Here is a 25,848-nt window from a genome sequence, read left to right on the forward strand (position 1 = left end):
AACTAAATTTGTTTATTTAAATGTAGCTAAAATAAATTGATTGCAACCACTTACCTTAAAAAAAATTAGTAAATTCAATTAATCATTTTTTTCAGTGGACTTGACAATATCAACAGATTAATAAACCCATATTATCTTAAACTAACTGTGTAGGTAGACAACATGGTTGAAGAAGAAATGTCAAAATTGTGAAGAGAAACTGTTATAAAAAAAATACATAATTTGTTAAAACTACAAGAATGCAGCACCTCATAGTTTATTATTTTTAAATCACAAAATAACAGAAAAAGGTTAACAGATATTTACTATATATCTATGGCTATAAACATTAAAAAGTATGTATGTCCAGATACATAAAGAATTGCATATGATAGATCTAAACATATTTCTTCAGTCTTGTCTCGTGCAGTTGAAAGAGACTAATATCCCAAAGCTGAATCAGAGGTGAAATTGGTGACACGGTTTGAATGAACTCATATTTAAAAGTCAAAAAGAAGGATGAATCAAACTCTGAATCATTATAGCGATGAATGAATGCATTAATTATGTAGCTTATATTACAAACATAGGCCTACTCAGTAAGCATCTTGCACAAAACCACTGCAAAAACAGTAGTTAAGAAGGAAAAAACTCTCTTTTCAAATTAAGATGATTCTGTTGCTGGTTCAGTTTGTTCATGTTCTTTTTTTTTTTTCAAATAACCCCATTACTCTTCTGCTTCTACTGGAAATTTTTACTGTCTTGTTATAACTTGTCTATGAAATTAAAATAGTTTAATAGCTGTATAGTCATGCAACCATGCCTTCTCACGTTTCTAACATTTGTATGGGGTCTAATACAGTGAAGGATGCATATGGGGTGGAGTTTTTTGTGAGTAATGTGCATTTTGTATCAACAGGGTGTGCCCACTGGGAAAAAATATATCCATAGAAAATGGCATGTAAATCCCAAGGGAAACAACACCCTTTTCCCGTGGAAAACTTGTATGTGCATGAATTCCTTTTAAAGCATTTGCATTGTTCTTTGATCCAGCTGTCTTCAGATTATAGTGAGTAATAAAATTACTTAATATGCATCACATAGGATTGTGGCTAAATGGTATGCATTAACACTAATGCATAAAACTGTAAGGATAGGTACTAGTTAAACTCTTGCTGGTAATGAAGGCCGGACATATCCTCGTTTGACCCTGTTTTATACAAATGTTCTGTCAGTATTCAGCTGACACATTCAGCTAAAGTAAAATTATTATAGTTATGTTCCTACAGTTTATTTAAAGATGCATGCTTTCTTTGTGGTGATTTGAAAGGTGTTTAAAATTCCCAGAAAATGTATGAGCTTATCAAATGGGGTGGTATCCTTTCAAAAGTAACTAATAGGTACACTTTAGGTACTAATATTTACTGTTAAAGTAATATGTACCTTTTTTCCTGAGAATGTATATCTTGAATGCAATGTATGTTGCTCATAAAGCACCTCTGTTGTGCATTTTAATAAGAGACGAAGCATGAGCCGTTCGAGACGAAGCATCAAGTCTTTATGACCTAACTTCATACATGGAACTTTATTTTACAATGGCTTAAAAAATATATTTTAAAATATTTTAGATAAATTGCTTCAAGCTGAACAAAATGCATTTTCTGCCATGTTTTTGCTGCTATGCCAACAGTAGATTAAACTTTTTTTCTGCACATGTGTCAGTTTCGGCGAAGTTACTGACGCACAGATAACGCATCCAGCCACACCTGTGTTCACCTGAACATGTCCTAAAGCTTTAGTTTGCTGGAACATAAAGGATAAAACTGTGATTCTTGAGGGCATTGTCTTCTTTAAAGGTCTGTCTGTGTACCTGCCAAAAGACAGGGGAGTGGCTCGGTATAAAATCCTACCCTGTGGAGTCCTGTGGAGACTTGCCGATCAAAGAAGAGAGAAAACCAGAAAGAAAACAGCAGAAGTCAGTTAACAACATTCATACTGCACAGGTGAAGTTCACAGGCAACTCTTAAGTGGACTTTATCTAAAATCCCTTTCTCTTCAGATTCTCAGGGATCAGAGGTAAAACATTTGATTAATGATTTTGCTTTCAAACTTTTATCCTTTTTTCTTACACAAAAAAAGAGCAACTATAAATTATTTGCAGTAGCCTACATTTGTGCTTCAGTTAGACTATATTAATATTTATTTCTTGTTATTTATTCATAATTATTGCTTTTATATGGTTCTATCAGCCTGTTGCTCTTCTGAAATACTTTTCTTTGTTTCTGTGCGGGGATGCACCAAATTCACCAGACTGAAACAGTAGCAACTAAAACACCTTTATGATATAAGTTATGAAACGTTTTTAATGTTTATTAGTTGTATTCTAAAATTCACAGTAGATGTGGGAAAAAAGTTGGGTTAAAATCGGAACTGATTCTGAAGTCCCGGCTGAAAAGCCCTGCACGGACAATCACCATTAGCAAATAAAGGCATTATTTGTCTGTGGGCGACCATTCACTGTGTTTAGCTTCTTCATGTGGTTTACAGGGAAACAGTAGCTGGTCTTGCATTTGAAATTGAAGATGTGAGGAGGGTGGGGTGCAGTTGTACTTGCTAGTCTTTTGTTGGAGCAAATAATCGCCCCTTAGGCATTATTTTTTATAAATGTTAAATTATTATTATTTAGTCATTTATCAGACACTTTTATCCAAAGCGACTTACAAATGAGGACAACAGAAGCAATCAATTGTAGTATTAAAACAAATAAAAACAGATCCAAAACTAAAAGCTAAAACTTTTTAAATACTATACACATTTTAAAAATAAAGAAATTAAATAAAAATGACAAATGCATACAACAAATTTTCAAAACTTAACATTTAAATGAAAAGAAAATTAAATAAAGCTAAAAGCAATTCAAAATATTAAAGAACAAAAGGCATAAGAATATAATAATGATTCTAACATAACACTAAGCCAAACACAAAAAAAGCAACAACTATATATATGTATATGTACAACCACACACACATACATATATATACATACACATTTATAAATTCAATATATATATATATATATATATATAATTTAATTTCCATTTAGTTTGTTGAAGTATTAAAATAACTCAAATTAAATAAAACTAAAACTTAATAAAAGACCTATACAGACATAATAAATTCAGACATTATTTGACTAAAATTAAAATAGATAGCAAATACAAATCACGACAGTATAGTTTATAAGTAATCCTAAGAAATAACACCACCAAACACACATGCTAAAAACAACAACTTACTTCCACATAGTAAGAAATGGTTATAAAAACTGAAACAGAAGTGAAACAAGTAGTAGAAAAGAGGAGAAATAAAAAGGGATACTAAAATAAAAAAATATGGGTGTATATATATATAAAAAAAAAAAAAAAAAAAATATATATATATATATATATATAAGTATAAATAAATATATAAATATGGGTATGTGTCATTTATAATTACTTTTTTGATGTGGAATAGTCTGCAATTCTATAACATCCATACCTTGAAATCTGAGTAGAACCTGAAAGCGAAGAAATCCTTTTATCAGTGTGCATGCAGTTCACATTTCTTGTGAAAACTTGTTGTTGTGAAGGACAAAGACAGAAAAACACATCATCTTGTAAAAACAATTTACTGTGTTATTTCATACACGGATATATCACAAATAAAGTATAAGATTAGAAACGTTTCTGTATAATATGCATAATATGTATTGCAGCTCTTCTCATGCAGCTTAATGCTCTATCAATATAATAGCCTATATCTTTCAGTATGTTTAGATGTAGAATGATTCTGCTTAATTTTAATGATTTGTAATTGTTTTGCTACATTTATTTAGCATGGAATGGATGATTTAAGACAGCAAAGAAACTATTCAGGAGGAAGTTCAGGAGAGAGAGGTAAGGGTGTTTAATTCGCTCGAGTTTATCAATTTGCTGCGAACTTGAACCAACATCTTTTGTGAAGATCTTTTCATTGTGAAGACTGTGCCACCTAGTGGTTCTGTAATGTTGCTGAGAAGCGCGATTATTTTATTGATGAAGTGGGAATGTTTTAGTCAGCTGTTTTTGAATTTCAAAGCAAGAACTGTTCACATTTATAAGACATGTTTTATGAAAACAGGCATCACGGAAACAACAATCTCTACTAGAATTACATCTTTACCTCCACGTAAGTTACCCCCGTTCACCCTCCCATGTACAGTTGTACCTGTTCTCACTGTCTGATTTATTCATTTTCAAAGCCTTCTCTGCTGAATGTGTGCATCATGGGAAAACTCATACTGTGGCTGTAACTTGAGCATCTTTTTTTTAGTATGTCAAAGTGGACATTGCTGTAACTTACTGTGTTTTAACCCCCAGGAGGCTTCAGTGCATCCGCCAACAAGGGCATGTCAAGCACTTCTGGGTCTCCTGGCCTGGAGAAGAACATTTTGACTCAAAACAACAGCAGTCCTTTTTTCTCATCCTGTAAGACAATCAAATATTATTTTTGAAGAGCTACACAATAAATTATTTCAGGTTTTACTCTGATACAGTATTTATATGAATACTCTATGTTTAATATAGCTCATATATCTGTAAATGGCTAAAATTGTCCCTGCTTCTGTGTCTCAGTGGGTGTGAGTGCAGGTGGGTTAGGCTTTGGATCAGGGGAATATCTGGTAGAGGAAACAAATGTGAGCAGGAAGACAGGTGGTGTCTCTGGAGTTTTCGAGAGTGTCTCTGGATCGGGAAAAGGGTCGAGAGTGAGATCCATCTCCACTGATGGCATGAGAAGAACACAAGACTCCCCTTTGTTTGTGGAGAGGAAAAGCAAAACTACTCATTCACGTCGTTATGATGGTTAGTCACAGCTAAGACACCTTAAATAAATAAATAATAAATAAAATATATATATATTTTTTTGCATTTTTATTCAGTCCTTCATAATTACACTAGCATGTAATTTATTTTTATCTTTTTTACTTCAACAGGAAGTTCAAGTGACAGTTCATCTCCAGAACTAAAAAGAAAGGACTATGGTAAGACACTCAGCCAAATAAAAATGATTAATGTAGTTTTATATGATGGAGAAAATAAATATTTTGTTTAAAAGAAATAGCTTTTGTTTCAATTGCTCTGTTTCCAGGTTCAACTAGAGGAAGGAGTCAAAGCAGGGGTGAGATTATTATTTATACTAATGCAAATAATATATAAATTACTTCGCATGGGATAATCATCTTTACTGTACAATGATACTGAACTTTTTTACTACTTTGAAAAAGCACCCCCTCCCCACATAAGACATGTCAGTAAACCCGAACACTCGGAGTGTTTCTGATTGGCTGAAAACGGTCACAACTAGGCTACTTGATTCTTCATCTTAACTCGAAGCATTCAGCTGTCGAATATTTCTTTAAAAAATACCATTGTTTATTGCAGCGCTGCATAACAGAGAGCTCATCACGGAAAGTTGTTTCTTACATAGCTGTGTTCCTATTTTGTATTATTTCACAAGTTTTTTTTTTTCTAGTAATTAATAAAATAATTTGCGTGCAATCTATGATCGCGTGTTTGCTGACACTCGCTAAAGCGTGCAATCGCTGTCTTATGTGCGCTGTTTTATCGGTACTTTCGCTTTCAAAATCGATCGCGTTCAGCAAGGAGGAAAGAGGATGGAAAGTGGGGGCGCACAGTAACTCGTTTGGCGGGGCACGGACCGCGAGTGCCCCCACTTGGCGCCGGCCCTGATGCAGCATTGTGACTGAACCACTTCTACTTCTGCTGCACGAGATGAGAACACATTTTTATCATTTTCTGAGTCATGGAAAAGTCTGCTTTTGTGATATATTTCATTCTTTCTTTACTGCGAGACGTTAAATCTGCACTAACGGTGCGTTCCTGTCACACATCACGCATGCGCACTTCAATAAGCCGACAGAAAACGGGTTATTGCGTTTACATGCCGCGCGAAATCGGAGTAAGAGGCAAAAAACTACCTGTTACGACCGATTTATGCTTAAGCCGTTTATGACCTTACTCCGATAAAAGAAAACGGGTTATTGCGTTTACATGACCACGTGCGTTTTCGGCTTGAGAACGCGCATGTAAACGCGCTCCTCAACACTGGTTCTTGGACACTATTGATCAGTTACATAGGCTATTTAAATATACGTGTTAAATGTATGTGTTGGTTTTGAAATAAAGTGGAGATAATTATTAGTTATTTGTCTATCTGTGTTTCTGTTTTAGAGACGGAAATCAGGACCAGGCTACAAAGTGCATCCCCCTCCACTAGATGTATGTTATCCCTCTATTTCTTTCTAATTCAGTTGTCTTAGAAATCACATAAATAATTTAATAATATAATTCAATTAAAAAAAATGAATGAAACTAATATGTTGAGAAATATTTAAAGAGCCCCATTAAAACTTGAGGAAACAAGTAGGCTAAACAAATGTAGCAGCTATAGTTTTTTTCTTCTCAGAGGCTCAAGGAAAAGCTATATTATGTTGTTGAACGCCACAGCGGACAGTAGTATGAAGGCACGTTTAGACACGACTAATACAGTGCTGCTGCTACAGGGACAGAGCTGGACGATGTGAAGAAGCTGCTAAAGGGATCACGATCGGCCAGCGTCAGCCCCACACGATCTCCCTCCTCCTCCCCTCTCCCTATACCTCGCAAGGCCAGCACCTTAGACACCAAGATCTCCACCAAGCAAGGTATGGAAAGCTGTATTAGAAGAGCTCAGGCCGTTGACAGATCATGCGTTATTAGTAAAGCTTATTTGGCCCCTCTAAATTTGGAATCATATCACAGCAAACACTGCGCGCGCTGGCTGACTGAATTCTCTGACTAACCTTAATTCTCTCATCAGAAACAACAAAGTGAAGATGTATGAATGTAAGTAAGATATTAATTTCACAGTGTAAACAGCAGTTTTTGAGAGTGCTTGAACTCATGTTCTTTGATAATGTAAACGTTCTTTGCTGTCTTTTTCTACAGTGAAAGTGTTATAGGCTAATTAACTTACAGTGTTTTTATTAAATTCACATTAAATACAAAGTCAGTCGTATTACAAGTATTTTATGGCATGACATCCATATCTGGGAGGCTACTTAAGAAAAAAAGACGGGCTTTTATGCATAGTTAATAGATTACAGTGCTACTTTGCCTATCGCCCATTATAGACCAAATAACAATCTATAAAGGTGCAAAATGCATTTACTTACACATATTCGAGAATCAAGATATTTCATGATATATTTTAGGGATATATCGAATAAAATAAATAAATAAATATAAAACCCCTGCTGAAAAAAACCCCCAATAGACACCATTAAAAAATTAGTAATGGTTTTACTGGTTATAATGGGACTTGTATTGGTTTTACTGGAAACTGTAAAGGACCCCGTTTGTCTCTATTGATAATTGGTTGCCTTCTATTGGTGGCTTGTTAAAACCAATAAATCCTAATGGAATATGTCCCAAAACACACTACAGAAAACCATTTTTTAATGGTTAAAAGTTGATGGTTTGTAATGTTTGAAATGGTATTTGTAGTGGAAACCATTAAAATTTTCTGTGATGGTTTTATTGTTTTTTTGTTGTTGTTGTTTTCAGTAGGACATAAGCCTTCAGGGGCCTATCAGTTATACAGTGGTATAGTGGCTACTGTGTGTCACATGACAAGCATGAGAGCCCCCCCCCCCCCCCCCCCTTCACTCATGCCCCCTCAAAAATAATGAGTGCATGATGCCCCTGACACTACAATACACAATTATTTGTCAAATAAATTAAACAAGATGAGATATTTAATTTAGTTGAAATTACTTTTAGAGAACGCAGCGATACAGGACATGGTGAAAAATTACTTAATGAATAATGGTCAAGGTTAAGATGAATTTTAAAATGCCCTCTCAACGGACGGACGGACGGACACAGACAGACAGACAGACACACACACACACACAAACACTCGTTGGTTTTTGTGGTTTATGGGGACTCTCCATAGGCGTAATGTTTTTTATACTGAACAAACTGTGTGTGCTACTGCCCTACACCAACCCTACACCTAAACTTAGCCCTCACAGGAGACTTTGTGCATTTTTAGATTTTCAAAAAAACACCATTTAGTATGTTTTTTAAGCCTTTTGAATTACGGGGACATAGGCAGTGTCCTCATAAACCACCTTCATATTGTAATACCTCTGTCATATCCATGTCATTATACAAATTTGTGTCCTCATAAACCACATAAACATGCACACGCACACACACCTACTACTACCACCACAACCATGGTGTGCAGAGCCCATTTATTTTGATGCACCAAAAAAGTCCAAATTCCCCAGTTCATCCGTGCATGGAGATCTTGTGTTCAATTCCAAGGCGTTAAGCCTTCTTTTCATTTTTCTCAGCCGAGCAATATGACACCACTATCCTTGATGCTGACCTGGCCTCATACACATGGAACAGCTCCACACTGCCCTCTACAGTCTCCACTGGTACTGCTTACGGCTTCCACAGCAACACCAACAACATGTCAACAGGAGCTGCTCTTGTTAACAGCACATCACCATCCTCCTTGTCAGGTCTGCACAGTTGAGCACTGATTTACTAAGCTGACCTGATAATAAAGAGAATTTATCAAGTCATCACAAATATCACACTATATTTATAAAATTACTGATACAAGTTGAAGGCATATATTAGCTAAATGTTTTTTTCTTGAATTACAGTGTATGGCTTCCACAACAATTTAGCTCCTGCAAGTGGAGTTCTGACTTCCAGTGGAGTTAACACACACTCAGGTATCCTCTGAGGCATATAATATTAAATAATTGTGATTAGTGTTGTCAAAAATATCGATATTTCGATAAATATCGATACTGAAATATCTGAACGGTACCAATATTAATACCAATATTAATTTCCCGAAGTATCGATACACCGATACTAGCCGAGCTGTCACTTTCACTTCTCTCCAAAGGCGCGTGGACAAGCACCACACGTGACCGCACTCGTCTCCTTCGCTCTGGTTAAATAGCAAAAGTGAAGTGAATAGAAAGATGACTGCTCTGGTTGTTAAAGAACACAGCAGGAGCGCTATCTGTAGGGATCTATGATCTCCACGATGCAGAGAACGCGCACGGAATCCAGTCATAAAAACGGAATTTACAGTTTAACGTGGAATGTCACGGGATTTGTCAAAGTTTGGATGAATTAATCAAAAGTAAGTCATTACACTTAAATTAAATCGCGATATGGACTAGTATCTGTAAATATTAAGCTGCAAAAGTCGATTTAAATATGAATCCTGCATGTTCTGCGCGTCTCTGTGTGAATGTGCTGCACGTGCGGTTGTGTTTACTAATGTGGCGCTCGCGGTGATTTCAGCTTCTGCCGTCTCAATGAGGACATAAATACATCAACAATATCTCCAGAACTGATCTGAAAGGCACTTTACGAGCATTTTACCATTTAATTTGAGTAAAACTAGCATCATATCATACACACACAGAACTTTAGAAGTATTCACGGCAACCCGTCAAAATAAAAGTTCGGTTTAACTTATTAAAGACCGTGTGCCAGAAATAGGCTATATTACTATTATTTAGTAGAATATACATAATACTACTACTGTTAATTTTTTTTAAAGAAATAATCACAAAATATTTTAATTTTAATAGTAAATCCCCTTCATTTGCCAAAAATGTAAATGTTTAATTTTCATTAATTCAAATATAAATTAATTAAAATTGTTTTATGCCTTCATCTGATATCCAGTAAAATTTAAATACACAACACAGAATTTCTGAGGGGGAAAACACATTTCATAAGGCTACTGTAAGAATAAATAAAAATTGTTTGTATGCATAGAGTTGTAACTTTTAGTTTTAGTTACTTTTTCTTATTTGTAAGTCACTTTGGACAAAAGCGTCTGCTAAATGACAAAAGTAAAGTAAGTAAGCATTCAAATAATAGACATGCTAAAACACAGAATTTGGTAACAATAAAACATAAGGTGAGAAAAAAATAAAACATTTCATACGGCCCTAAACGTGCCATTTTTGTTACACTTTTAATAAATTAAATGTTAAATTGTATAATTTTCATGATTTTAATGAATTAGACATGCTTTTAGATTAATAGCATTTAATTTGACCATTAAAAAAAAAAAAAGAGTCCAGAAAAATTCAAACGGAAAAAAACGGAATCCAGAAAAATTAAAATGGAAAAAATTTAATGTAGAAAAAAATAAAACTGAATTTGGGGAAAAATAAAACGGATTTCATAGGGCCCTATATCTGGAAATATTTTGGTTATGAAGCAAATGAGAATATCAACAAATAGAACTTTGGATTTTAATTAGTACATGTATTAGTAAACGTTAGTTTCAATTAACATTTAAATAAGATTAATAAACGATTAATAAATAAATCAACAAATGCAGTACCTCAAGACATTTTTTTGTTCATGTAAAATATACCGCATGTTCTCGACTTGTTACTTTTATCTTTAAATTAAAAAAATTACCCCCTTAATATTGTGGCAGTTTTTTTCACTGTGGTATCGAAAATGCTATCGAATATCGATATTTTAGGTATCGAAGGTATCGTATCGAAGTTAGAAATTCCAGTATCGTGACAACACTAATTGTGATGACATTGCTTTGACAAATGACAAATTAATAACATTCCTTGTAAGCATGTTCATTTGTTTATGTTTTAGGATATGGAGTGCAGAAGAATTATTTGACAAGTCCCAGCAGCACTCTTGGTGTTGGCACAGGCGTCTCCACTGCAGGTGTGTGTTATGTTTACATCTGTAAATGGCCTGGGGTCAATGAGAGAGAGTTTTAGGACAGTTGGTAGAATCGTCACTTGTTCTGTCGCCCAGTGCTGAATTGTAAAAGAAGTAAACAGTGTTCTGCTGTTTATATATGTTACTACGGTATGTGGTTAACATAAATTAGGTTTTGTTGAAATTGCATAAATAGAGGCTTAGAGGCAGCAGTTAGGATGGAATGAAAGTGATCAACAAATCAGTATGAGTTTTCACTGTATTTCATTGTTTTGCAACAAAAGTGCTTTCAAAAAAATACAAACAATCCAAAATTTTACAATATTATATAAATACACTACTTTTCATAAGTTAGGGGTTGGTACGGTTTTGAAAGAAGTTTCTTATGCTCACCAAGGCTGCATTTATTTGATCAAAATACAGTAAAACTGTAATATTGTTGAATAATATTACTGCACAATTTAATATAAGGTAACTATTTTCTAATCTATTATATTTTAAAATGTATTAAAATCATATGACAGCAATGCTCAGTGTCACATGATCCTTTAGAAATCATTCTAATGTGCTGATTTGCTGCTCAATAAGCATTTCTTCTGATGATTGATATCTTATGATTATCAGTGTTGAAAACAGTTGTGCTGCTTAATATTTTTGTCGAAACTATGATAGATTTACTGACACTTTTGATCACCAATTTAATTTATCCTTGCCTTTATCTGTTTGGGACAGTGAAAATGTTGTAGAAATCAGAACTATCGTTAGTTCTATAAATAGAAAGTCATTGTTGCTTGATGAACAGAGATACTTGACATTCAAACATCTTTGTTTATTTTTTTGTGTGTATTTTTAGGATATGGAGTGCAGAAGAATTATTCCTCAAGTCCCAACAGTACTCTTGCTGTCAGTACAGGTGTCTCCACTTCAGGTGTTTGTTATACTCACACAGGAAAAAGATTTATGGCTACTGTAGTTCTCTAAGATGCATTCAGTGTAGCTTGATAAACAGGACGATTTTGTGTCATATTTAGGAACTGGTACAAGGACCCTTAATGAGAATGTGTCAAAGAGATGCCTGATGCTGGAGAAAGAGAATATTCCAGTGAAAAGAGAAACCGAAGAATTTATCCTGACCAAAGACAGTGGCAAGCAGTTTACAAACAGCACCCCTAATGGGACAGCAGGTAAACACAGGACACTAAATGTTGTATTTGATGTTACAAAGGGGAATTATTTGTGGTGTTTGAATTAAAGCGATTCGGAATATAACATGATTAATGTTATTAACTATACTAACGCTACATTCGGATTAACTGAATGCACACAATCTTTGCTTTAAAGGGTCGTATTCAGATGTTTCAGTAAAGAAGGAAACTATGATGACCAGCTATTCTGAAAGTGCTCCTGTAAAGTCGAGCTCTGGCACACATTGTAAGGACCTAATTTTCATGTATCTTGGTGTTTTTTTTTTTTTGTTTTTTTACATTTTTTCATCTTGAGGGATATTAGGTTAATAGATGTGACTGCTTGTCTCAAAGAAATATAAAAAATATCTGTTGACATCACAAAACATTTTTTTACCTCTCCAAAGATGGGTCTACATCAGTGTCAACAAAAGATAAAGCTACATATGCAGGTAAAACCTTTTATTTAAAAATAAATAGTACATACAGTCATACTGTATAAAACTGAGACTTACTTGACAGAACTCTTGCTGTGTGTGTCCTGTCAGAGATTCATAAAGCTAAGGTTGTTGATGATGAAGATGGCTGCAATTCTGGAGGGGGTCTTTGTGGATGTGGGCCAAACTGCTGTTCCTGGTGGAAGTGGCTTCTGGGGTTTTTGCTCAGTCTCCTGCTGCTCCTCGGCCTTCTGTTTGGACTCATTGCTTTATGTAAGTCTAGTCATTTTAATAAAAGACTTGATTCGTTTATTCACTATTTCACTTGGGGTACAATTATTGCTAATAAGTCATTTGAAACAGACTGTAGCTTCAATTTAAAACTGTACAGCAGAGATTTTCAAAATGTGAGGCAAATTATGATTCACCAAATAATTTCAATCAAATGTAAAATTGTATTCAAAGAGAACTGGAAAGTTATTTTAAAAATTGCAAGCAAAAATTCATTCTTACCTCTTTGGATTTGGTTTAACTTGGGAGAAGGGAATAATCTTATGTATCAATGTGTATTTAGAGGATTTCTGTTTGAGTTCTACTCAAGAATAGGATTTCTACCTAACTTAGATATATCTAATCTGTGGCAAATCTCTTTTCCTTGAAGCTGAGGAGGTAAAGAAACTAAAGTCTCGTGTCAGCGCTCTTGAGGGAATATCCTCCTCCATGACAGCCCACACGAGTCGTCTGTCCGCTGATGACATCGGCCTATATAAAGAAGCTGGAAGTAAAGCGGCATATGTTAATTCACTGGATTCTGCAGTTTATTCAGACAGTCCTGTACTGCAGAGAAATGTACAGCAAATACTGAGAGCAGAGCTGCAGTCTGAAGCCATGAAAGGTACATGTTCTGCTCAGACACACAAACAACACATGCACCTAAACATGTACATTGTTTATAAAATGTCACGCATTTATACATATGTTTAATACAAATAATAATACATTTAATAAAAAATGTTTTGTGTATCTAGCCTTCCTTGCTTCTTCAGCTTCTTCAGGACTTCCAGGGCCTAAAGGTACACCAGAGATTTAGTTTTTACTGAACTTTCAGTACAGAAAACTATATTTGTACATTCTATGGAGATTTAATAGTCAGTAACCTGCTTTTCCATCACTACATCAATCACACATTTGCTCTTTTCACCACTTTTAGGTGACACTGGATCTCCAGGAACAAAGGGTTTGTACAGTTTTAAAACTGGCAGTGAAAAATCTGTGAATTAGTTGAACTATATGTTTATATTGATATGCTTACAGTCTTAAACATGAAAACTTAAACAATTTAAACTGTTTTTCAGGAGATAATGGTTTTCCAGGCCTGCCAGGTAAGAATAATGTTTGATCCTGTGTAGAGCTAATCTTAACAGTTGTGCAGAATGAAGTCTTAACAGATTTCATTGTTTTTGGATGTGCATCAAAAGGTCCACCAGGAATGCCAGGACATCCAGGAAGAGAAGGACAAAAAGGAAGTGCAGGTACCCGAAACATTATGCAACACTTTTATTTAGTGAGAAAACCATTCACCATCATTAATTCTGTGTTTAAAATTAAATTAAAGTAAATTAACAGTAGTCCCTACCTACATTCAAGATACATCTCTCCTGCGAACACTTGACTCAGTCTTGTTCATGCTCTTACTTTTTTTGAAAAAAGAATTAACCTTTTCCAGATGTTGCCTTATCAAAACTTTAAAATGTGTATGACAGGTGAACATGGTCCAGAAGGACCACCAGGTTTCAGAGGAAGAGATGGTCAGCCTGGACCCCGTGGAGAGCCAGGAGCCGGAGAGAAGGGTGAAAGGGGTAAGATACTGCATGATTTGAGAATATGGCTCTTAAACATGATCCTAGCATTTATGTTTTAGTATTTCATTCATTACAATTTAGGGTTCTCATACACAACATAAATTTAAGAAGAAAACTGCTGTTTTGATCTCATTTACAATGTGTCTGTGCATCTGTTTTTTCTTCAGGTATTCCTGGTCCTCCTGGCTCTCCTGGTCTTGTTGGTTCACCTGGGCCTAAAGGTCAATACACAAAACACAATTTATATAAAGGCTGATACTGGTACTAATTAAATTCAGTGAAATTAGCTATAAAGAATCATTTGAGATTAGCAAATGAAATACATTGGCATAAATATATGTACTTAAATATGAATGTTTACATAACCATTAAGCAGTAATGCAATATTAGCATGTGTTTGATCTTTGTTCTCTTTTTGTTTGTTTGCTCAACAGGTGCTAGTGGTTTACATGGTAATCAACTCTTTCTTTACAAAAAATATTTTAGTGGCATTTTGTAAATTTTTTGTATTCGGAAATAATGGCATTAAATCTGTAAAAAATAAATAAATGTCTCTGTGTAGGTGAACAAGGCCCTCAAGGCTTCAGAGGTGAACCTGGCCCTGCCGGTGCTAAAGGTGTGTATCACAATGAACACTTGGTGTGTTTTCACTAAGTATTACAGTACGAATATGAATAAAATCCTAATGTTTATAAATAAAATAAAAAATGTTTCTTTCCAGGTGATAGAGGACTTGCTGGTCCACCTGGGATTAAAGGTTTGTAGCTAATTATATGTCAGCCTGACATACAGTATTCAGTTCTTAATTATAGTCAATGTGAATGTGTGAATTCATGTAAAATTGTGTATGTGTTGTGTCAGGTGATCATGGTGATAGAGGAGAAAGTGGATTGTCAGGTGTGTATATTTGTACTGAACCATAAGAACTTTATTAATTTGTGCCATTTTTACAAATATTTGATTCACTGTTAAATCACTGTACCCTCCATCAGGTGCTCCTGGTGCTGCAGGACAACAAGGGCCACCTGGTGAGAAAGGAGCTAAAGGATCAGCAGGTGATTCATCTGTAGGAACAGACACAAACCTGAAATTTGGCTTTATTATTATTAGAACAGGGAGAGAAGAAACATGTGATAGGCTATATATATTACTAATTGCCAGAATCCAATTCAGGTTGCCAGTATACTGTATATCAGCACTATATGCATACAGTATACATAATTTTGTCATTTCATTTTAGGGCCTCAAGGATCTGATGGTGAAAAGGGCCAAAGAGGTGAGAGGCATTTTCAGATTTGATGATTCCAAACCAAATAAAAAAAAAATATTGTGTACCTATATCTGCATCTTTATTTTAATCTCTGTCTGTATTCTGTATCATTTTTGCTCATATCTAGGTGAGCCAGGGTCAATTGGCTTACCAGGAATCAGAGGACCATCTGGACCACCCGGTGATCCCGGGCAACCAGGTATAAAAACATGAATCATTTAATATAAATAAAAAATAAACATGATCCTCATTTTGAGAAAATGAACTTAATCTGCATGTTATAACACAGTTTCTATCACTTCCCATGTGGTTATACACATTCAAATTACTAAAGTTTAAAAATGTTTGAAACAATAGGTGAATTGTGTTAGATTTAATTTTTTTTCCTACTGTTCTCTTTAAATCAGGAACTCAAGGGATTCAAGGACCTCCAGGTAACCTGTCACTTGAACTGCATTCTTTTATGTGCATAATGTGTGTTACATTTTTATGCAATTTAGATTTTTACAGTTTATCTCAACTATGTATGAAGATATAATGGTCAACATGTTTCTTTTTGCATAGGCCTACCTGGCAATCCTGGCCAGCCTGGAGCTAAAGGTGCTGTGTGGTGGCTGTTTTAGTAAAATAGACCATAGGATCAATGTTTAGCTGCCTTTCGAAGTCTTGCATTTTTAGCAATATATTCTGTTGTATTATTGGACATTAGAATCATATGTGTGCAACTGAGTCTACGAATGTCTAAATAATAATTAATTTTCAAATGTTCACAGGTGAGACTGGTGAGTCTGGAAGAGTTATCAATGCAGGTAAGACTATGTAAAGTATTAAAACACATTTAACAGTTCACTGCGCAGTCAACTTACATTGAGAGCTTTCATTTTACAGCAGGTTCTAGCTCAGTGGCAATCCCAGGACCTCCTGGAAGCCCTGGTCCTCCTGGCCCACCTGGATCTTCAGGACTCTCAGGTATGTTCATAATCTTTATTCTTAAAAAACCCAGATTACAAAATCTCCTGATTATCAGTGAAATCACAGTCCAATGAATGACACCTACTTGAACTAATTGCACTGTTTGGGTACATCAGTATATTTATCGTTTGATTTTATCGTATGTCTTGTGACGCTAGGACCCGTTGGCCCTGCTGGACTTCCTGGTCAGCCTGGTAAATTTGCATTTTTCATCTGGTGTTCCTGTGTAATATTGTATATTAGTAAAATAAAAATTATATCCAAATGACCTTCCATCCATCCACCTTGATTTTTGTGCAGGTCCTAAAGGTGATAAGGGAGATCAAGGAGAACCGGGTATTGCCGTTAGCACTGGTGAGACTGTGGTTGAAACGCGAGCAGGAAGTGAGTCTTTATTTAAAAGATCTAATTTGAACATTAGTAACTTATAGAAATGCATTAATTTAACACTTGTGCGTCCTTTTTAGGACAGTATGGTGCTGCACATGTTGGTGTTTCTGGACCAGCTGGTCCTCCTGGTCCCCCAGGGCCTCCTGGACGTCCAGGTACAATAACATTATCCATGAAAGGTTTAAGGATCAATATCAGATTTTTTTGCCACATACATTGTCTTTTGAATGTGAAATGTAATATTTATGAAATTATTTAGCAATATATATGACAGAATAGTTTTAAAATAAACTTAATACTTTTAGAGCAGATTATATTTGAACGCATTTAATCAATTTTCACTGTTTACTCCCTTTAGGCGATTCTAGACTAGGTCCACCGGGACCACCTGGCGAAGCAGGCGCACCTGGTAAGATGAACACTCATGCTTATTTTCATACTTTCCTGTAGTGGCATACTCTTCTAAACTCTTTTGTTACCGTCTCATAGGATATGGCAGACCTGGTCCTAAAGGAGACAAGGGAGATCCAGGAAACTTTGTGCCTAATTCAGGTTCGATTACAGCATATCTATGGGTCTATGCATTATTTTAAGAGTGTTGTGGTTTCTTAAGTCTCACAATTTTACAAATGGTGCCTACACAGGAACATTTTTTGCAGGACCACCTGGGCCACCAGGACCTCCAGGGTCTAAAGGAGTGACAGGTGAGTCTTACCCAGAACTTGTGTTTAATTGATTCTACTTGTTGATACCTTTATTCCAACCTATCACCAGTGAAGACACTATGAAAATGTGATGTCAGAAAGTAGGATATTTAACTAATTATCAGATAAATTTCAGGTGCCCAAGGTCCAAGAGGATACCAAGGTGAGGCTCCATTCTCCAGCCAACACTTCATATTGATCACAAGAACTGATATAAACAGTAAAACACATAAAGTACTTGGATCACCATGTCTTATAATAGTGCTTTATTTGTCATATGTGACATTTTTTAGGGGAACCAGGTCAACCTGGCCTTCCAGGGAGTCCCGGTAGAGTTAGTAAGTTAACATTTTTGTGTGGTTTATGACCCTATATTTAATTTTGACCTTATAATACTTCATTTGCTTTTCATTAAATTATTGTCAAGAGATTATAAGTTTTTAAGTGTAGTAAATAATACAGAATTCATTATTTATTTTTATTCTATATAGTCTCTGAGTACGGTGTGGCTCAAGGTCCACCTGGTCCCCCAGGACCTCCTGGAACACCTGGACGAGATGGACGTAAAGGTAAAAACCTTGAATAATGATGAAGAGACATTGTATTCCCATTCATTAATATCTACACTACAATAATCTTTAAAATAATTTCTCAGGGGATCCTGGAGTACCAGGTACATCAACATTCCAAGGAGAATCAAGAGGTAAATGTTAATATGTTCACCCAAAAATTACAACCCTCATCTCGTTCCAAATCCATAAGACTATCGTTCATCTTTTGTTCAACACAAATTAAGTTTTTTTTTTTTTCAAGTTCTCTAATCCTATTAATTTTTGGGTGAACTAAATCTTTAATATAGAACCATTATTAGATAATCAAATGAGGTTCCTAAAGCAAAACCGTATCGTAACCCTTGTATCTCTTCTTGTTGCCTTCAGTATCAGGAGCAGTTGCAGTCGGGCCCCAAGGGCGGCCTGGTCCTCCAGGACCTCCTGGTCCACCCGGTCCTCCAAGTCATTCTAGTGGATCCCATTCTACTGCAGACTATCGTCGTTACATCATGGAGTATATGCAGAGTGAGTACCTGTTCATTTTGATGATCACACTCCTGCTCCTGAAGGTCATTTTCTCATGAATGTGTGACATCTGTTCCACAGGTGACAGCATGAGGCAGCATTTGTCTGGTATTCAGGGGCCACCTGGTCCACCTGGGCCTTCAGTGTCTCTAGAGGATGTGGCGTCTCGGGTTATCGCTTACATTCAGCGTAAGTTAAGATCTGCTGTGTAATATTTAATGTATGTCTGTGCATCCTGCTTCATTTGTGGTAAAATATAACATTTTGATTCAGGCTCTGGAATTAGCGGTAACAGTATTAGCCAAGGTCCTCAAGGACCTCCAGGACCTCCTGGCCCACCTGGAAGTATAAGTGCAGAATACATCATTTCCCTTTTACAGAGTGAGTAAACCATGTCAGACCCGCTTGTGTATAAATGGTCTTTTGAATCTTGAATCTAAGAATTGACCCAGTGACTTTCTTGTGCTCAGGAGAAGATGTGAGACGTTATGCGATTGGCCCTCCAGGACCACCAGGTTCACCTGGCATTAGTGCTAGTACCTTTAGCGCACAGGAAGTGGCAAACTATGCCATCAGAATGATGAATGGTGTGTCTTTAACCTGAATCTTATTTTGAAGCGGCAATAGATTGAAAGCTGCCTTTCTAATGGCATTTGTGAATTTGTGTTTTTAGAGCAGGGGATGACAGTCAGAACTGGACAACCAGGTCCTCCCGGCCCACCTGGGCAGCCTGGCCAGCCAGGTGCTTCCTACAGTGAAATAACCACTCTGCTTCAGAGTATGTATTTGTGTTTTTGTAATATTTTGTTTTATAAAATAAGGGTTTCCTTTCTTAATATTCCACTTTGACTGTGTTTGAAGGGTCAGGGTTTAGTGGAAGCGTCGGACGTCCTGGGCCCCCTGGTCCTCAAGGTATACAGGGACCCCCTGGTCTGCCTGGCACCCCAGGAGGCTCCTCCGCAGTCTCTGGTTACAAACTAGAGGACATCCAGCTCTACCTACAGAGTGAGTCCTCTCATGAGTTGCATTGTACTGTCTGATGCACATTTGCAGTTTTGCAAAAAACTCATTATATGATTCGCTGTTATTTAGAGTCTGGTTTTAGGGGACCTCCTGGCCTACCTGGCCCACCAGGACCCCAGGGTCCTCCAGGAGACACTAAGGGCCTTGAATCATATTCAGGATCTTCTGCGCGAGAACAGATCCGTGTTGAGCTGCAGGACTACCTAAACAGTGAGTGTCACTCACCACACACTCTACTCTGGGAACTGACACCTCAGTGTAACTTTACATTGGTGGACGTTTGACTGATTTTAACAAGTGATCACACTCCATTCTACATTCTCAAAGTTAAATGCATTATTTTAAACTCTCTGTGTCCTAGATTTGTCTGACCAGTTCCTGGAAACATTTTGTGGTTGTTTTTCCGCATCAATAATTAGTCTCATATTTTTTTTTCAGGTGACACTGTGAGGCGCTACGTTCATGGTCCCCCGGGGCCTCCCGGACCGCCTGGTCAGAAGGGTGAACGTGGTGAAGCCGGACACAATTATCACAGTGCCAGAAGCCAATACCGCTATGGCTCTGAGATCAGTGAACCAGTGGACTACTCCAATGTCGCACTCAAAGTCACTGATTACATTAAGAGTGAGTATAGTATCAAGTCTAAGGCGCCAGAGTTATATTCATAATAAAGCAGTAAAATTAACTTAATCTTATGATTCCTGAAAGAAATATCCACACTTGCAATGCAGTCTTTGGTATGCTTTGGTTTCATAGTTCTTCCTAGTCCTTAACAAGTTACTGTCTTTAAGAGTGAGCCATTGAATCATTCATTTAACCAATTTGTTCTCCTTTCAAAGTAGATGCTTCTTTTAAGTAATGTCACGTTAAAAAAAGTATGTTCTATATAGTATGAATGTATTCTGGACTTAATACATTCAACTTTTTATTTATAGGCATTGCATAATTGGAGGAGTTAATGGGATTGATGGAGAACAGTAGAAAATTTGAATTTATATGAAATTAATCAATTTTTATTTATTTGGCAAGTATTTTTTAAATATGCACTAATTTACTCTTAATTGTGTGCCTACTATGCAAAACAGCTACGTTAATTGTTTTCTATCTAGTCACATTCTGTTATATATTGCATGAATCACGATTTGTTCAAAAACACTGACTCATTTAGGAACAAAACCACCACTAATTGTGTGTGTATGATTCTGGTTTGCTGTACTGTGAGTATCTGGCAGTGTTGTGTCTAAAAGACAAAAGTAGTACAAAGCACTGTAACAATAAGCAAATCCATACTTTTTCCAAAATCCTATGCAGCTGCAGAGATACCAGAGCCAATCTGAGTGTCTTGGGCCATAGTCAGGGAAACACTGTAGACAGATGGTCAGTCCATCACAGGGCTAATGAGCAAATCCATCTTGCTTGTTTCCTTTAGATCAAGGTATACTGCAGGACCTGACAGAGGGATATTGGAGAACACAAGTAGGAAGGATTCAAGGACCCGCTGGGCCTCCTGGCCCTCCCGGGCCACCCGGGTATAGCCGTGTGATTGGTACCTATGGGAATGTGACGGCTGACTTAATGGACTTCTTTAAAAGTTAGTATCCGCTTTTACTCACATACTTTATCACATATACTTACATATTTAATCACCGTATTTGTCTTGGATCATTATTCCTAAACATTATTTATCTTTTCAGCATATGGGACCATCCCAGGGCCTCCTGGCAGGTCAGGGCCCAAAGGAGACAGAGGATACCCTGGACCTAAAGGAGAAAAAGGTACCAGTCATGATTCATATAGCCCTACTGGTCAAGAAATTGAACTGAAGTGCTGCCTGCTTGAACATGAAAGTGAAGAGCTGTGATTTGTATGTGATCTACAGGGGAAACGGGGAGCTCAGGGATACCCGGCCTTCTGGGACAAAGAGGACCAGAGGGACCAAGGGGAGAAAAGGGTGAAAAAGGTTAGAAAACTACTGAGTCATAGTATACTTGGCTTCTCATCATATACTGTATCCTAGCATGAAAGGTTAGAATATTCAAGGTTTTTATCTCATCAAACAGTATCTAAAAATCATCAAATGATGATGCATTTTAAGGCAGCGCTGGATCCAGCGGTCATTCTGACATGTATCTCCATATTGAATTTTAGGTGATTTCCAGACTGGTAGATGGATTCGGAACAATGGTGTGTAAGGGCACACACATTTGCAGCAGCACACTTTCGTGGATGCACTGACGGTGTAAAGAAACAATACATGTCTTTAAGATAAATTCATAAACTAGCCTCTTTTTATGAAGTAACACAGCTCAGAGGCTAGTTTGGGTCCTATTTTTTCCCACAGTATTTTATAACCAAATGCATGCAATATTATAATCCATACATTTCAAACAATTTTCAGCTTTACTAACGTGGGTTTAAGACATCAGTCTTAGTTTTCATTATCTAACATTTAATATAGCACTTAAAATGTACTTTTGACCCAGTAGTGGGCTTTCTAATTGCCTTTTTGTGTGTGTGTGTGTTTTTTGTTTTTGTATTGTATGAATCTTGTCTATGGTGATGTTTGCATTGCAAATGCACAATTTTGTTTTTTAAAGTAACATGGATGGTACACTAAAAAAGGGATCTTAAACACTTGAGATTTTTCAGACCATGTGCTATAATGCGAGTTATTATTACAAGTAAAAAGCCACTGAATGTGTAACAAAGAATGGAGTATGATTTTACTCCTACCCAAAAGGTTTCGATACTAAGCTACAAAAAACACCAAACAAAGAAAATACAATGAGTTTTATTTACAGCTTTATTACAGTATACGAATGGACACAAGCAATTAGATACATAAATTGACCTCAAAAAATGCATCAGATATTCCATCAAAGTGCTGCAGGAGGTTAAGGTCACTGGTCAGCAGTATGACACTGGGATATCGGCCCTTTCTTTCTGTCTCTGAACAAGTATCCTGATGTGTAATGCACTGTTTGTGCAAATACTAACTTTTAGAACCAGCCTTTGTAAAAATGCATCGTCTATTCAAAAGTTCACGTCTCTGGTAAATTACAGCATTTGGGATTTCTTTCAGCATGCAAAAAGTATATGAGCACAGCATGTCATATTGTGGATAAGATACAGGTGTGTAATTTCTTGCACAAAACGTGTTATCAAAAATAGAGCTTGAATCAGATGAAAAGTCCTCCGCAACAGCGAGAAATGTTCATGTCTTCCCACTGAAACAATTTTGCAGACTGCAATGGACTAAACACTGCTCTGCATCTATCAAAGTGTGTCCTTTAATAAAAAGAAAACCTAAACTTCAGATAAACCATCTAGCATGTGCAAGTTCATATTGCCCTTATTTATTGATGAAACAGAAAATAAACTAACAATAAAAAACGTTCAACTTCAGTTAAATCCATAAATAACTTTTTAACACCACATAGGAAACATTCAAGAAGGCAAAGACTGCCCTATTCTTCTTCAAACGTGAAATGAATTTGCTCATAAAAAAATAAACTCAGGTACTCTGGACCACAAAGTTACTTGCCAAATGAGAAATGACATCATTGTATACAAATATTTGGGCACCGATTCCTTCATAATGCACTAAAGAGATCACTACTGCATATGTTTGTTGCTTTAAAGTGTGCAATGTCATCTTACGGGATACATTCCTTGACTGCAAATGACTTTAACCATAAGACAAATAATAAAAGAAAAAGTTAAAATGAGTAGTTTGTTTTAAAATTGGACATTAAAAACAGAATAGGCCAGATTCACAGGATTACTCAAAAAATACAACATATAACAGCTGCTACAAGACCATAACAGCACTGAAGCTTCATTTACTAGCTGTGCAACTTGAACATTTAGAGAATTGAGTGTAACAGTGACTAGTGAGTCCACGTGTTCTTTTGTAAATGTGACTTCTCACCATTTAAGTGGTATTTTCTGTGTGATGTTTTGTTTGTTATGGGCATCATGTGACCCTCATTAAGGCTGTCTCATGCATGTATTCCACAAAGACAAGATGATATTGCCTGAGTGTATTAATTGCTCATTTGTGCTAACGTCTCAAGCACAAATTAACGTGACCAGAAAACAACGTACAGAAAACTAAAGTGTTAATCCATTGGATTCAATGTGGCAAAAAAGCATGTCTAGGTAATGCATGAGGTTTGTCCTTCATCAATGTTAGATTCCAACTTTCAGGTATTTTGGAATTTCATTTCAACCCCATGCAACTATTCTGATCTCATACCTTTAAAAGGCTAATGGGCTCTTGACTGGAACAGCTCTTCCTCACTTTAGATAAAGCTCAGTGAAGATTAAGAGCCGGAGGAGTGCACACTGGGAATGGGGTAGAATTTAGAGACTCTGCTCTGGGTGGTGGGATTGAGGCATTCAGACTCTCCGCTCATCTTAAAGAAGACTTCCTGTTCCTGCAGTTTACGTGTGAACTCTTCCTCCAGAGCCTGAGAGAGAGCAGGAGAGAATTATACAGTATGTGTACTTATAAAGAATAGTACTGTGATCTAATTCTAATATTTTCTTAAAATCTTTAATGATATTTTAATGTTGTTAATGCTGTTCTTTTGAACATCTGAAAAAAATAACAACGACAAACAAAACAAAATGTATCAGTTTTCACAAAATCTTAAAGGGATAGTTCACCCAAAAGGGAAAATTCTGTCATTAATTATTCATCCTCATGTAGTTCCAAACCCACAAGACCTTCATTCATCTATGGAACACAAATTAAGATATTTTTGATGAAATCCAAGAGCTTTCTGACCCTGCATAGACAACAACGCAACTACCACCTTCAAGGCCCAGAAAGGTAGTAAGAACATAGTTAAAATATTCCATGTGACATCATCGTGGTACTCTCATGAACGTGTGGCTGAGACTGACACGGAAGAGAAGAAATTGTTTAATAAAGTCAATATATTTTTTGTCTCTGCACATGCTTCATAAAATTAAGGTTGAGCTACTGATGTCACATGGATGATTTTTAAAGATGTCCTCGTCCCATTCACACGGGGCGTCGTTTACTCGTCTCTCGTTTACTTTGAATGGAGTGACGTCAAGCATTGCCGAACTGAATAAGATAAGCATGTCGCAATAAATAATATATTGACTTATTGCAAAATATATGTACATGACCTAAATTTGTGACGCAATATATTGCCCATTATATTTACATAAAATTTATGTCACCATGGTTTTTTTTGCATTCCACTTGCGCCTATGTCTTTTGCAGCTTCTCATACATAACATGGTGTAGTCATGAGGTGCTAGTTCAAATTAAAAAAATGCTTCTTAAAAAAAAAAAAAAAAGTTTCATCTGCAGATATGGCCTTGTTTATGGACCTGTGCCTTTGTGCATATGACTGCTAACTAAGTAGTGATTGTGTTTTTCAGAAATAGTGTGCTCCAGAGTATGTGAGCAGAGCGTGGAGTGGAGCGTTGGATTTTGACTGGAGCGAGGAGCCGATTTTTTTAAGCGCTCCACCACCGCTCCAAACTTGTACAATACAAGTACGACCCATTATATAACTGCATATTTAGCAAGAATACACATGATACACATATTTAGCTAGCTTGATAGAGAAGGATCACTCAAATCAGAAAGAATGTGAAGGTTATGATGATGGCAATGGACATGAGCGGGAAGTTATATTTCTCAAGGAATTAGTTTGTTCCTTCTAGATACTGAATATTTTCAGCTGAAAGCATGATTTAAACAAGTACTACAACACTTGTTCACACGCAATCGCTCTCTAAATATCCAAACAAATGCAATCTTACAGTGCTACTTCATCTGTATCCGATTTCGAATGAGCAGAAATCATCGTGAAAAGAAATGCATCGATCAATAGGTAAAATAACTGACGAAAGCGTACTGTTATTTTCATCACAAAAAAAAATATGCACTGCAAAAAGCAGCAATTATACCTTTTAATGCTGACAACCATGTAATTAGCTTGTCATGTGGTAGGGAAAAAGTTTGCACACTAGTGTTCCAATAAGCCACTTGGAAACGCTCCTGTTATTTAATTTTTCAATATAGGCCTACGTTATGAACAGAACTGTGATATTTCAAACATACTGAAATACTTT

At 36.2% G+C, this 25,848-nt stretch overlaps 2 protein-coding genes across 8 annotated transcripts in view; one reads left to right on the forward strand and one right to left on the reverse strand.

The window, feature by feature from the left end:
* Positions 1 to 1,804: 1,804 nt before the first annotated feature.
* Positions 1,805 to 23,429, forward strand: col17a1b (collagen, type XVII, alpha 1b). 3 transcript variants are annotated; one of them, XM_079437178.1, is made up of 57 exons: positions 1,805 to 2,055; positions 3,859 to 3,919; positions 4,143 to 4,190; positions 4,382 to 4,489; positions 4,637 to 4,864; positions 4,996 to 5,043; positions 5,151 to 5,180; positions 6,254 to 6,301; positions 6,586 to 6,726; positions 8,425 to 8,598; positions 8,746 to 8,817; positions 10,739 to 10,813; positions 11,664 to 11,738; positions 11,842 to 11,994; positions 12,152 to 12,241; positions 12,402 to 12,446; positions 12,543 to 12,704; positions 13,093 to 13,326; positions 13,460 to 13,504; positions 13,642 to 13,668; positions 13,787 to 13,813; positions 13,910 to 13,963; positions 14,195 to 14,290; positions 14,461 to 14,514; positions 14,728 to 14,745; positions 14,856 to 14,909; positions 15,015 to 15,050; positions 15,155 to 15,190; positions 15,286 to 15,348; positions 15,534 to 15,569; positions 15,691 to 15,762; positions 15,971 to 15,997; positions 16,128 to 16,163; positions 16,337 to 16,372; positions 16,452 to 16,532; positions 16,694 to 16,729; positions 16,836 to 16,919; positions 17,003 to 17,080; positions 17,284 to 17,334; positions 17,415 to 17,477; positions 17,570 to 17,629; positions 17,766 to 17,792; positions 17,923 to 17,967; positions 18,121 to 18,198; positions 18,285 to 18,332; positions 18,568 to 18,705; positions 18,787 to 18,894; positions 18,979 to 19,086; positions 19,176 to 19,292; positions 19,379 to 19,483; positions 19,567 to 19,710; positions 19,798 to 19,938; positions 20,167 to 20,352; positions 21,158 to 21,319; positions 21,423 to 21,503; positions 21,608 to 21,688; positions 21,877 to 23,429. In XM_079437178.1, the coding sequence occupies exons 2-57, from the start codon at positions 3,865 to 3,867 to the stop codon at positions 21,918 to 21,920; spliced, it is 4,569 nt and encodes a 1,522-aa protein (XP_079293304.1). In that variant the 5' UTR covers positions 1,805 to 2,055; positions 3,859 to 3,864; the 3' UTR covers positions 21,921 to 23,429. The 3 variants fall into 3 exon arrangements, with proteins under 3 accessions (XP_079293304.1, XP_079293306.1, XP_079293305.1); XM_079437179.1 differs by having other exon boundaries at positions 1,842 to 1,982; XM_079437180.1 differs by lacking the exon at positions 8,746 to 8,817.
* Positions 22,504 to 25,848, reverse strand: part of slka (STE20-like kinase a) — a 31,792-nt gene continuing 28,447 nt past the window's right edge. For all 5 annotated transcript variants that reach the window (XM_079437183.1, XM_079437182.1, XM_079437181.1 and 2 more), the window contains one exon: positions 22,504 to 24,200. In XM_079437183.1, coding sequence (XP_079293309.1) covers positions 24,054 to 24,200 — 147 coding nt within the window. In that variant the 3' untranslated portion in view covers positions 22,504 to 24,053. The remainder of the gene's footprint in view (positions 24,201 to 25,848) is intronic.

This window comes from Barbus barbus, assembly GCF_936440315.1.
Source record: "Barbus barbus genome assembly, chromosome: 16".
NCBI classification, from domain to species: domain Eukaryota; kingdom Metazoa; phylum Chordata; class Actinopteri; order Cypriniformes; family Cyprinidae; genus Barbus; species Barbus barbus.

Coding starts and splice junctions, on each gene's coding strand:
- col17a1b (XM_079437178.1), top strand. CDS start 3,865: ATGGATGATTTAAGACAGCAAAGAAACTATTCAGGAGGAAGTTCAGGA. Junction 12,705..13,092: donor GTTTGGACTCATTGCTTTAT/GTAAGTCTAGTC, acceptor TTTTCCTTGAAG/CTGAGGAGGTAAAGAAACTA. Junction 13,669..13,786: donor TGGATCTCCAGGAACAAAGG/GTTTGTACAGTT, acceptor ACTGTTTTTCAG/GAGATAATGGTTTTCCAGGC.